Genomic DNA, 14,339 nt, shown 5'->3' with positions numbered 1-14,339 from the left:
ATAGTCCTCCTAATCGACGGCACCACTAAGAACCGGACAGACATTTAAGAGAAGGCTTGGCCTCCAAACAATCACTCTCCGATATGTAAGAGACACGTGAAGGGAGGGAAGTGCTATTTACACTTTATTAGAGGTTTATGGACATGGGCTAGATTGCTCGATATTTCCACACAAGCCTTTCCTCTGCAGCTGTCAGTGCCTGAAAGGTGCTACAACCTGCCCCAGGGATTTAAGTACGTTACCAGCACAGGTCCCTTACCTGTACTCAGTGCAGACCATCAGTAGCAGCCTCCCAACGCACGGGGCAGCTTGAGTAACTAATCCTGAGCTCCGACAGCTACACTTGCAACTGCTAAATTCACCCCAAACTCTGGAGAAAATAAGCCGTTCCCAAGCTGCCTCTCCTTGCTGGTACAGCTGCTTTTGGGGAAGGGAGGAAGGGGAAGCCTGGGCCACCGCTGTGAGGACTGGGCACTGAAGAAAGGGGAGGAGGTTGGGGTGGCACTCAACACATCCACCCCTGGGGCTGGGCAAAAATACAAGTTACATACAAAGACCTCCACTTCTTGCTGTGAAGTGTACAGCAAGAACATCACCTTCAAGAATTTTAATTATTTTGAGCTGTGGAAGCAAGTTAAAATAAAGTTTACATTAAAGGTCTCTGCAGGGCTACAGCAGAGATCGGAGTTTCACGAACAACTATGTGCTGCCAAAGCCTTCAAACTGGGGAAGCACGAACCTTGTAAAGGAGAAGCAAGGGTTTTAACTGCAGAAAATTTCTAAGACGGAAATTTAAAAAAGGAGCCTGTCTCTTCTTCCAACAATGTTAACTTCAGCAAATGTGTTCCTCTGTACTTAAATAGCAAAACTACTCTCTGCAAGGTAGTGTAGCATGTTTTTAAAAAGAAGCTACCTAACCATCTCAAGTGTCCTTAAAATAAAGGCAGAAGCACTTATATTTAAAACCCAAAAAGGAATTTTATAACTCAACATTGGGGGGGGTGGGGGGGGAGGAGAACAACAACACACAACCAAAAGGGAGATTATTGTGAAATTGTATTGAAACACATACCCAGATCTATAAGACTTCCAAGTCCAACTTGAAGAATGCCAGCACTCTGGCAAACTCATGCACTAACCAGGAAGCTGGAGTTTAAGAAAAGTTTTGCAAAAAAACAGAATTTTCAAATGCAATTATCTAAACTAGAAATTAGCATTGCAACAGATGCACTACGCTAATACCATTTGACCTATATAGAGATAAATATATATATATATACACACACACACACACACACACACACCCCTAAGCAAAACAATTCAGAGTTTGAATATTGAGTGCTTGCTAACTGCTTCCAGACTATAAATTATTTTAAGTACCTATTTCAAATTTACAATCGGATTCATGAGATGACAGTTGAAAAAAATTCAAGGAGAATGGCTACAGTCAAATGAATTAAGCTAGAGTTCGCCTTACTTCAGAAGGAACTTTTGCTTCCATCTCCTTGCATTCAGGTCGGGTTGTGACCTACAGAGAGAGATGGGAGTTTTCCATTCGTAGCCTCACAATATATCCACTCACCAATAAGCTCTGATTTGAAACTTATTGCATAGCCTCATAATTAATAAAATTAGAATACAGCCCAAGCCACCTTCTCCCAAAGGGAAAGCAAGACTGAGGCAATCATGAAGGAGGTAAGCTTATGCTGTTCTACTTGCTTTGTAATAATTAATACCAGATAGTTGCACAGCCCTAGAAACTGAAATACCATCATTTTGCACAAGCACTGAAATTCATAGAGGAAAGAGGGACTACAAACATGGATGACAGAAGTTTTTTTGTTTTGTTTTGGTTTTGGGTTTTTTTTTTTTTAATCCAAAGAGAATTGCTTACCTGACACACAGTTAAATTGCCTACTATTTATCAGGCCTACTTACGAAAAGCACAAGAAATCAAATACAACTAAGCAGAGGTCTTTGTTCTTACTGGCTCAAATGCCCCTGCTGGGATGTTTAGTCATAAATCTCTGTGCCTTGCATTTTATAGTCAAGTTTTCAATTGAGCTAAATAATTAGAGTTGTGTCCAACAGGTCTGGCTTTAGCAGTTAAAAACATTATATACATATATACACACACACTTTTTTTTTCCTTTGAGTCATCCTTTGATAAAGACACTCCTGTCCAAACATCTAAGCAGTGTGTAACACAAAGTGCTAGACTGATATATTTCACCTTAAACAAGTGTTATTTTCAGAAAGCTTTAGCTGGACACTCAGTTTCAGTCCAAATTCTTTCTTATGCTCTGAAATGGCCTCTGCAAGTATTCATATAAATGGCTCCAGCTCTGTTTCACAACTGCTCTGTAAGTAGCTCTGCAAGCTATCCTCCACTAGAAGTACTTTAACTCTCTACAGCAATATTCCCTTGAACGTGAATCAAAAATGTCTATGGTAGTAACAAATTAAGAGTAAAGATAAACGATACTGAAGGGCACCAAGAAGTTGCACGCCATTTACCAGTTTCTCATTTACTATGAACTACCTCGTGTCAAAACAACTCCTCCTCCTTAAAAAGCTTAAAATTAAAATTTTGACATTTAAGAGGTCAGCACTGTTTAAGGTAAGGGAAGTTAGAGTGTAAATCATCAGTATATGACTACATGAATGTACACTCCATTCTGTTTTTTCACTGATTCATAGTGAAAAATTCAGCCCAGCAGAAGAGGAACTAGATTTTTAAGCACAGAAGAATAGAGTACTTCAGTATTTTACTACTGACATGAAAAGAAGGAAGAGGCGGTGTTAGAAGTACTACGTAGTCTTGGTTCTTCACCTGCTGAAGACTTAGGGAGGCACAGCTCTTAAATCCCTGCTCATGGCATCTGGATAAAAAAGAAACATATGATTTGGGGAGCTTAACATAGCAATAAGCCACAGGGCCTGCTAGTAGGGGATTGCAGGAGCAGTGGCAAAAATCAATGGCAAATCATCAACAGTGCATTAAACTCTTGCGCTGAACAGCTGCCGTGAATAACAAAAGCAACAACCAAGAGTAGCTCCTGTCTCCGCAAACTCACAGCAAAGTAGAGAGAGAATATGAAACACCTAAACGGGGAAGTGTTAGGGGGAAGGAGAGGAAAAAAAAAGAGAAAAAGAAAAAAAGAAAAAAAACCCCACACACCACACCCACAATGCAGAAACATCCACTTGATCTTCTTGTTCAAGTTCAAGGCTGTCCTCAGCCAGCCTGGGCCACTTCTAAAGTCTGGACTAGGCCCACCTTACTGTCTAGCAGTAGGAATGAGAAATAAGCAGCTCAAGTCCAGACGAAAGAGCAGATGGCAGCGAGCTGGGAGTCTATGACCAGTGCATCAATGGCCCAAACACTATTTGGATTTGTGGGAGCTGGAATGAAGAGGTGTGAGTTTACAGGAAAGACCTCAGAGAACTGAATTTCCACTGTGTAGGAAAGGATATCAGGGAAGTGACCAACCAATATGGAAGTAATAATTTCCAGGAACACTTCTAAAATACACGGGGAAATACGAAAGAAAGCCCTCAAAAAATCTGAATAAAAGATGCAGAGAAGAGCAGTGTCACAATCAAATCAGAGAAGGGAGCAGATCCGGAGATGAGGTTTCCACATCAACAGAAGGTCAACACACACACAAGAGTGGTTTCTGGTGGTAAGGAAACGTAGGAGGAAGGTAATGAGAGAAAAGGAGGCAAGCACTAGCAGAAGTATCAGAAATTAATTAATACATGCTCTTGGAAGTGGCAGCACAGAATCACATATCGGGACCCCACTTTATCCTCAGTTTCAAGAAGACAGAGACAGCTTAGCATGCAGAAGCAACCAAATACAATAAGCTTGAAAGCTAGAAAGCAGAAGACGCAAAATACTGATGACGTTTTTATCATGCAGGTACTCAAAATGAGCAAAAGTCAGCAGCATGACAGATGAGACACTCTACAGCACCGCTGTGCTTTGTTACTCAGCACTGAGGTTCTCTGAGGCACTCTTAAGAGTCGACTGAACAAAGATGGTCCTGTTGCACATGTTCTACTGTAAAGACAGGTTCTTAAATTCTGAATAATGGACAGAACATTTGTACAGCTCAGCATCCCAGAGAATACCAGATATATTTTAAATGCCACAAAAACAAACTGAATAGACCCAAACAACCCTCTTGCCCCATGAAATTAGAAGCAAGCTTCACAATAAGCAACTACAGTTTGTCAGCAACTCTAAATAAAATATGGACACTGAACATGAAGAATAGGCACTTGTGCCAGCACAGCTCCTGAAAGTACTGCAAAAGGCGCAACTCAGTAGGCTTAATGCTCCTAACAAAGTCAGGATGAGAAACCAAGAGCATACCCATTTCTGGATGCTTTACTGCTTTAAAGAAAATGATTCCCCCCTGCATTAGTTTCATTTTATCAACATTTCTAAAGATCTTTGGCGGTAAATGAATTTGAGAAGTTCAGACAAACAGGCTGCCATATTGTGCTCTCCAGGACATCATAACATGCATGGGCAACAGCCTGTACTCCTGCCTCCGCCTGGTGGCAGGAGTGACAATACTACAACAGCTGCTGCTAGGCCCAGAAGCTGCATTAGAAACCTGAATGCTTTTTACTAAAGTCTAAATATACTGCAATGCTAAAAAAAAACACACACACACAAAACACCCACATGGAAGCGGTTGGCCATTCCTTGACGTTCTTTGGTAAAATTACTTTTCCCTCTCCTTAATGGAGAGCATGCTTAACTTTCAAACGATCGTAAATAGTAAGCTCAGCTAAGGCAGAGAAAAAATTTATGAGATGGAGTAACATGGCACAGTGTGCTGCGGCAGCCTGTGGAAAGCAATACCCCCGCGAGGTCTGGCTGCAGATCAAGGGCCATCACTTCAGTTGCTTTTCAGATTATATAGTTTGGCGTAATTATTTTGGTAATATTCAGCCTTCTAAAAACCTCTCTATGGAAAGCGGTCTTTTCCAGTCCCTTATTGTTGAGCTCTTACCCAACAGTGCACAATGTGCTACTGTAGCTGCGCTGGCTACTACGCCAGCAGCACAGTAGTGGTACATGCTGCCGAACCAATGAGACCAGACCAGAACATGAGGAATGTCTCCCTTTCCAGCCTCCTCTTTAATTTTAGCGCACGCAGCTCTGCTGCCAGGACAGGCCATGCCAGGCCAATATTTGATTTGTAAACAGACACTCCAACAAGCTCATCATAGCTGCGGGTTCCAAGTTATCTGCTGTTACTCTCCACCGGCATGCAGTATGACTACTGCCCGTAACATTATCTGAAACGGTGAGCTTTCACAAGAAAGATCCAGATAGTTATATATATATTTCAATAACCATATTAGCTTTTCCTGGAAGAAAGGGGCGGGGGGGAGGTGTGGATTTTCTTTGCCATTCTCTGACCCAGGTTCTGTGAGGCTCAGGAACAAAAGTGTAATTAAGGGAAACACTTTGCCTAGACATACTAGAACACATGTAGGGTGCATCCTCTTTACACATAATAAAGGCTCTCCCATATGATAAAGGCATCCCTCCAAGGTTAATGCTCTGAAAATATGAAGAGATGGCAACAAGGAGACTTATCAGCTTTATTCTTTATCTTGTCACCAACCAATATGGGACCTCTCTTCACTTGAATTAGTGGTGGCTATCACAGAATAGCTTCTGAAGTGCACAGCATGCATTATCACAGCTTTTAGAAAGGAGTTTGTGCCTTCCTGTTCAGCAGCCATTTGGATATCCAGTCTTTGATATCTAATTGTCCTAAATTGGGATCTACTGAGCTAGAACTTTTCAAAAAAAAAAAAAAAAATCACCACTGGCAGTAATAATAACAACAAGCAAACAAAAAAAAAAACCCAAAACAAAAAAACCCAAAACCAATGACAACTTTCTTCTAGATGGGGGAGAAGTCCAGCCTTCTGCTCATTCATGTGCCAGACTGCTCCACTTTGACAAACATTCCACTGATCTCACCCCAGTACTAACTGCAACTGACTGAACACTGACAAACGAGCGCTATTACTTCCTCTCATCTACTTTTTGTTAAGGTACAGGGACTGATACCTTCAGCTAGATTTTCAAAGAGAAACATGAAGATACCAGTATGCTCACCTCAAGTTGTACTGCACAGGAATGAAGACAGGACTACTTCACAAGTACCAGTATAGTTCTCATATTAATTATATTGGTAAGGTGTACTGGAAACCTCTCACAAAAGCATTCCAGCCTGTTTCAGCAGTTGACTAACACAAGTCTCAGCAAATTCAGCCTCAGGATTATTTAAAAGATTTGTTCATAAACACGGGCCAATCTCTCATTTCTCTCCACACTCCTACGCAGGTCTTCATCACTACTACAGAAGAGGATTCAAGCTGCTAGTGCACAAATACATGCAGCTAACTGCTACAAGTTTAAATACCTTTCTTTTACACCTATTTGTGTATATATATGTATACATACCCACACAAACACACCATATATAATTTCCCCCCCACACACACAAGGTAGCAGGACTCAGAACATGGAAAGCAATCTGGTATGAGTAGAAAGGTCTTTCAGGAGTGAAAAACAGGTTGTGGGATGCATGTGCTGCACACATCCCAGAGAATACTGTGTAGTGTAGAGTGAGATGAATAACGTTCACCTCACTCGTGTGATTTACCACATGTATAATCTCCCAAAAGTAGTAATTGGTTCATTTTTAACAATGGCATCTCAAGGTCTGGTAGGGCATATGGAGTATTGCTTACTCAATTCAGCATCTTGGCATGGGCTTAAGGTATTCCACAAACACAGCTTAAGTTGGCTTCTTAAATATATTCAGAATGAAAATACTTCCCAGCCAAAGTGGAAAGCACAGGACCAGAACTCTTCGCAACAGCTGGGAACAGTTTTACAACATGACCTAACAGTTAAAAAGAGAGTTACAAGATGTAGGCTGCTTTTTCCTTTCATTTTCTACACCATGACTAAATACTAGATAGGAACACCTAAAATGACTAATTTAGGAATAAAGTACAATAGCCACATGCACCAGTAGGCTTCATGTGCACTTTATCATGCTTCCTACTGAAACAAAAATCTGGTACTTTGAGGCCATCCATATGCGCTCTCTATCCTAACACTGAGGCACCTCCACTGTTTTTTCCACTCCTTCAAAGAGGGCAATATCAGTAAGGACACACTCCAAGCTGCATGCAAATAGCACAAACTCAAAGTGAAAGTGCTTTTAATGATTTTTTGTATCGGCTGAAGTCCAGACACTCCAAGCACCAGTGTTCATGCCACAGTAAGATTAAAGTTGTAAGATCAGATCTATAACGTGTCCCATGACAGCCACAGCTATCTGGTTTCAGAACCAAGGTTGCTCTGATGAATTACAACCTTAACAAAGTCAGGTTTTATTTTGGATGTTTGTGTCCCAAATTCTACAGTCAGCTAAACAGGTGTGAATCACCACCCCCAGAGCTATAGAAGATCTCAACAAGTCATTTAACATGGCAAAAGGTGCAATCTGCTACATCTCAGTAATTCCAAGCAAACGTTTGAATCTCTACCATAAGATTTTCCAAGTATGAATAATTGACTTCTAGACAGACTGTTCTCACCACCAGAGATAGCTTCCCCATTTCACAGCAGATTTCACTCTTACTATTTCAACCCTCTACCAGTTCACTTATCTACAATAGACATGAAAATGTTGCATCTACTTCAAGACTTTTGTCTTATCCGAATACAGTGGAAGGATTTAGCCTCAAGTGTTTCTTGGAGGTCACGTTTTGGGGGTCTTTTTTAGGCTCTGGAGGGTTCTCATTCTTCTGCTGGAGATACCTTTGAAGTGGCCCACCTTCTTACAGTGGTACTTGAGGAGCAAACACACGGCTCCAGGGAGACACCTGGCTAAAGAGACAGATGTGACAGCTCCAGTGGAGAAGTTGTTTGCTCAGAAAAGGTCCATGGGGAAGAGAAGGGAACTACCTAAAGCCAGTCCACTCAGTGCTGGGAAAACATCATTTGCTAGAAATCTTGTCTCTACAAATATAATCTGGTATATCAGAAACTAGTTTGGAGTAAGCCTATATCCATCAAATCCTTGAATAAATTTCACTTTAAAATCATCCAAGATCATCCAAGAATATTTAGACTCTGCACTTCATCATTCTCTATTGCTTTAGAAACTGAACCAGGGAGTTTGCAAGCTCTTTAGTTTCATTCCCAGCTTGAGCAAACTATAAAGCGCAAGTTATGCAGCATTAAAAAACAGAAACTGGGTCACAAAGCAAAATATGATTTGTTAATATAAATCTGTATGCAAGCACATGGACACAAAATACTATCATACATCTATTATACAGTTCACATACTGGAGGAGCAGACATGTGCATGAACGCAGACAGCTGTGAAAACACAGTTGCAGTTAAAATACAAAGCATGCAAGGAGAAAAGCATCACTACAAAAAGTTAAAGGCATTTGCCTCTCCTGTAGTTCTACAGAGCTACTTTTTCTGTTGTGCTATTACAGATAATCTTAGAAAAAGTACCTAGTAGGTATGCAGTGGTGTGAGGAAAAGGAAAAAACCTTCTAGATTTGGTGAATGCTAAGTTTACACAGAGTTTACCGCAGTTGTATATAGTAAGGGATAATGAAGATTTTTTAACATATTTACCTTTTTTGCCACTGATTTTTCAAGCCTATAAATACAGCAATAGGCATTGACCGTAAAAAGCTTAACACTTGGAACATTGTAGAACAACCAGTAGAAACATGAAAAAAAGTTAACCACTTCTGGTATGCCATAAATTCAATCCAAGACAACCTAAATTTATAACAAAGTTTTCCCGAGATACACTAACAGAGACTGCAAAATCCCCAAATGCTCAAATTGCATCAGCTTTAAAAAATGAGGATATTAGGCAACCAACAATTTACTTAGAAAAGTGTAGGCACAAGCCTGCAATCTCAGTCTTAAAGTTAATAAAAGCTTAAATTGGAACATATAAGCACACGTCACCAGCCTGTCACCTTCATGAAGTACCACAAGCATACTGAGCAGGAAACTATCTGTATGTTTGTACTTCACTTGTTACAGCACAGGAAAATAGCAGACACTGGTTACCATAAGCCATTAAATTAAACATTAATTTTCTAACTGTTAAAGAGAAGATAGATGGTTCAAATTCTGGAGTTATCAACTGAAAGCCTTGGTAGAACGGTAATTACAAAATTCCAATCAGTAAATTGTGCATGAAGAGGATGAAATATTATGTTTTCTCATAGAAAGTACAATCACCTCCTCACAGTAGCCAGTAATAATAAAAACTGAATATAATGTCCTACTGTGTATAGTTCTGAAATATCAGACGCCTGTATAAAAACCAAACCACGAAACTATCAGATCAAAAAACGCAGTATTTTCCATGCATGTGGAGAGTTAACTCCTTAATCCAGGATAAGCCAGCAGCAGAGCTCAGTACCCCAACCCTTTTCTGCAGGATCAGCAAATATTCCAGATCTCTAAAAGCAGATCCAGTCTTGCTTATTTGACTGTAGAAAACCGAACCCCCCAACAAATACATCGGATTCATTTGTTTTAGCTGCCAACTGCTAGATGAAGATAAGCACTATCTACTAGATACTACCAGAAAGAAACATAGCAGTGTAACCTTTAAATATGAGGGCAACTCCATGAAGAGCGCTCACACAGCTACGAGCCTAATAACAAACACGTAATTGTAAACCTGGTAATTCAACAAAACGTGTCAGGCTATGGCGAGCCATCTGTATAACGCACTGCAACGCACGTCACGGGTGTAGCGTTCTTCCCTCATTAAAAACACCAGCACAAAGCCATGGACGCGAGGCACATGCCTGTTCACAACAGTAACTTCCTCAGAAAAGCTAGGGAGACCACAAACCTGGCGGCAAGGTGCAGCGGTCGAGCTTGGTGCCACTACGGGAAGTGTTGTGAAAATGAGCTCCTGCCCTCCAACGCTCATCCATGCTGATAGGGCAGAGTGCCCAGCACCTGCGCGAGAGCGGACCTGGGCGCTTCCCATCTGGGATCTCCCGGCCACGGTGACAGCCCCATGGCCAGCACCTCCAAGATGGGACCGTCTTGCAACCCGGTGCAGCGAGACTCACCAGGCTTGGCCGCTGCCTCCGGAGCGGCTGCAAGACCACAGCGGCGGGGAAGCGCTGGCCATCTCCAGCCGTCAGCTCCTGACAGAGGAAGCAGTTTGGTCAGTGGATTTTTTCTAAAGCTGTGCTGCTTCTCCTTTTAAGTTGTTGCTTGCGAGCTGGAAATAGTGCAGCAAAATGTGTATTTTTCATGCACCACAAGTCATGTTCTTCTTCCTCTTTTCTTTGTCCCAGCCATACACCGTTTCTGCATCTAATTCAAAATGCCAAAACTGGCACATGTTTCTCTCATACAATAGGATTTGCAAAATTATTCATAATTCAGAAATGGACAGCATAATTTGGGCTGCTTTACATCTTGGTCTCTGCCTTCTAATGCTGTGCAACTTGCACTTTATGTTAGCTCAAGCTGGGAATAAGACTAAGGAGCTTGCAAACTCCTTACTTCTATTTCTAAAGCAATAGAGAATGATGAAGTACAGAGCCTAAACATTTGTTTTCTCAAGAATCTTGAATAATTTTAATAAGAAATTTATTCAAGGATTTGGTGGATACCAGCATCCAAGAATCCTGTGCAAAGTTAGTGGCTGGTATATGGCAGGATATAATGCAAACACTTAGAGCTATTTTGTTAGCAAGGGCAACCAGTTTGGAATAAGCCAAATTACATTTGTAACGACAAGACCCTCAGCAAACACTATTTTCCCAGCACTGAGCCTGGAGCGGCTCTCCCCCTTGGGACCAACAGCATCCTCCCAGCCAGTCCCACCAGGTCCATCTCTAGAGCCTGGTTTGCTCATCCTGTGCTACCTGAAGATGGATATGAACCGCTTTGAAGGCATCTAGTGCAGGGGACCAAAAAAAAAAAAAATCACCTCCGTGAAACAACCTAAAGACTTACAGCTATTGCATCTACCAAAGAAAAGGCTGAGGGAAGACTTGAGTCTTTGGATGTACACAAGGTAGCGGGGAAGTGGGGGCACAGAAATTTCTCCACTTTGGCTATGAATTTAGTGAGCAGTGAAGGCTAATACTGCGCACCAGGAGGCTGCAGGGTCCCCATTGCTGCGCTCCCACTGGCGACGGCCACACGTACAAACCTCAGGAACAGAGCAGAACAGCAGCCCTGCCCAACCAAAACCGGTGCTCGCTCTCACCTCCCCACAGGGTCAGGGGGTTTCACGGCTGCTGCACTGCCTCTTCCCCCCTCCTGAGGCTGGAGGGGTAAATACAGAGCAGCTGCTGGGCTCCTTACCGCTGGCATGCAGCCCAGCCTGCAGCCCAGCACCCTCCGGGCCCAGAGACTGCCCCAGTGCCCAACATCCCGAATCCACTGCCACGATACGCTGCTTCACCACGAGCCTTGTTTTTCTGTTTTGGGGTTGTTGTTTTTTTTTTTTTTTGGGGGGGGGGGGGTCACAGGGGACAGTTTTGTGGGGAAAACCACACACATCCATTTTGGGCAGCAGCGACAACTCTTTAAAAAGCTGCACAGACTGCCATATGCTCTCACCAAAAAGGTAAAGCCAAGGGGAAGGGGCAAGGAAGGAAGCTACATAAAAGTTTACACTTGCAGTTAATTAAAAAATATATACATCTCTCTTCCCCCATTCCTCCCCATATCCTCATGCATCCAGTTGCAAAAATCCTACCTCCCATCCCACAGGGGCAACAAGCAGCCTGCCTGGTTCAGATGCTGCTGCAAGCTTTGTACTTCAATAATCATCGGGTCGTGCTTGGACAGATCGTTTCCTGCGCAATCAGGGATAGCGCTACCGGGTAACACAGCAAACTACATGGGTCAGAAGCATGACTTTTGAGCAATGTTCCTTGGGGAGACATATGGGAACCTTTGCCTGATACACACCCCACGTCACACAGGCAACAACTAACAAAAAGCAGCCATAAAAATAAGACAATTTTGGCTAATTCTACTACTCATTCTTTTAACAGTGTCACAACTATATCCAAAGTGGTTTTAATAAGTGACAATGTGAAAGAGTAATCATGACTTCATGAGCACAGTAACAATACTTTAAAAGGCTCAGCAAAGCACTAATATCATAAAGGAAGAGCTCAGAAGCCTAAAGAAAAAAAAAAAAGAAAAAGAAAAAAAGACCAAAAAGCACCTCTGTAAAAAGTTACTGAGAGTATTATCAACAGATATGCCATGTACTTAACTTTGGTCATATACAGAAGAAATGAACTGGGGCTATATGTATTGAAGTTGAGTACAAAGAAAAAAAAAAAGAAATCTGTCAGTACTTTAGAGTATCTGCCCGCTTTCAGAAGTGTCACCATTCAAATAATTGCTTGAACGGGGGAACATCTTTTCAGGCAAATAGGAAGCCTGGGAACTTGTGGCAATTGCAAGCAGCCCTGTTTTTAGAATTGTGTGTCAAAGGCACATGCCTAGAAAGCACTTTTGCTGCTTCAGCACATGCTTATTTACAGACAGATGAGCCCCAATCTTGTGTGTGAATGATCACAGGGGACTGTGTCAGTTCTCCTGAGTGACCCGCTGGAGCAGCATGCCTTCTCCTGCTGCAGCCCTGAACGCAGTGCTGCTGCGATGATGTCAGGATGAAATGGATGCAGCGCGCTCGGAAAACCTCGAAGCAGCATTACGGGGCTCAGAGAGCAGAAATTGAAAGCTGACAGACTAAATTCTTTCAAATGAAAAATAAACATTATGGGCAGACAATAAGGGCCTGCAAAAATGAAAAATATATAGTGAAGTGTTGTAAAAGGCCTTGCAACCCCCATTTTGTTTTCTATTTTAGGTTCCATAGGTTTAGGTTACAATTTTTTCAGTACTTTTCAGTGCCTGTAGCATCAGTTGTTAAAAAACAAACACTCACTACGTCTCATCTGTGGATGAAAGCAGTCATTTAAAGGAAGCAAGAAGGCTTGTCGCCTTGGCCACCATTTCTGATATTATCCAGTACTTCCAAAACTGGACCACAGTGCATCATCTGGTGGCTCTCGTCTGTTGATATAAATATTTATCAAATAAAGATTTCACCAACACATACATGTTCAACCTTTTACTTTCAAGTGATATTTGTACACCTGCAACCATCTCTATTCACTCTCCCAGGAAAGTTTGCTGTATTTTTTTCAGTGATAAATGCCCTCTATTTCAATTATTATCATTTGAATAGTTTGGTTTTGAAGCAAATTCTTCAACATGCAGCAGTAACAGACTCAGAGTATCCTTAAATACACTTTAGCTAATGAACTATGCAACAAGGAAGACAACTAGGGCTAAGAGACGCACCAGACTACTACAAAAGTTGGGAAGACTGAATATAAATTCATTCTTCTTCCATCCTAGTGGCATAATAGTGTCAGAAGAGCTGCGCTTGGGCCACCTACAAGCAGTGAAACAAACGCTTTGGCCAGAGGCAAGGTCTGATAGCCAAATGCTCGCTGGTCAAATTGAGAAGCTGGCAAAAGGACGTGCCATCTGTAAATGAACAGAACGGCTGTGAAGCACTAACCCACCTGAAGCATGGCAATAAACACCACAGCAAATACAAAACAAGACTTTAACAGGACAAAGGTACAAGCCTGGTAGCAGCATTTTGCCTAAGGACACTGAAGAGAAGACTTCTGCCTTCAAAAGCTGATCTATTTCTTCCACTCACATCAGTGCCTATTGCGCCTAGAAACCCTGCAGTTTGTATGTCTTTACAGCATCATCAGCATACATTTGCAAGGCACAGGATCACCAGAGTAGGTAAGTGTAACAAGCCCTGCCTTCACTCCAAAAACTGAGATTAAGTTAACAACTATCAAGATTAGTGGCCACACATTCTCCACAGCCCTAACTCAAGTAGTAGTTCAACTAATATGAGGACTGAAGTCAGAAGACAGAATTATGAAAAGAACACCCCATACTACTCAGTTTACTTGTGTGCAGAAACACTTCACAATACCACTGACTTCATCATCTGTTTTCACTAGTTTGAGACTAAACATTCTCTAATAGGTAATGAATCACTTTAAGTGTTGTGTGCTGGTCAGCATGGTCCCAAGGCTATGGATAGTCCAACAGCAGCTTCCTGTGACAACCACATCCAGTGCTCTACACAGAGAAATCAAACACGAAGGCAAGGCTGACCAGCAAGCAGCTTGGAAGGTGGGACTGGAGAG

The 14,339-nt window shown here is 42.0% G+C and overlaps 1 protein-coding gene across 2 annotated transcripts in view; it reads right to left on the bottom strand.

Annotated features, from left to right (window-relative positions):
• IGF2BP3 (insulin like growth factor 2 mRNA binding protein 3) overlaps positions 1-14,339 on the bottom strand; it is a 120,495-nt gene that overhangs the window by 55,918 nt on the left and 50,238 nt on the right. The window contains exon 5 of one of the 2 annotated variants that reach the window (XM_064506314.1): positions 10,185-10,262. The exons of the other annotated variant lie outside the window; for it this stretch is intronic. Within the exon in view, the coding sequence (XP_064362384.1) occupies positions 10,185-10,262 (78 nt within the window). The remainder of the gene's footprint in view (positions 1-10,184; positions 10,263-14,339) is intronic. 2 annotated transcript variants of the gene reach the window in all.

This window comes from Dromaius novaehollandiae, chromosome 2, assembly GCF_036370855.1.
Source record: "Dromaius novaehollandiae isolate bDroNov1 chromosome 2, bDroNov1.hap1, whole genome shotgun sequence".
Taxonomy (NCBI): Eukaryota; Metazoa; Chordata; class Aves; order Casuariiformes; family Dromaiidae; genus Dromaius; species Dromaius novaehollandiae.
Note: the sequence above shows the minus strand (reverse complement) of the source record. Positions and strands in the feature narration are given on the sequence as shown.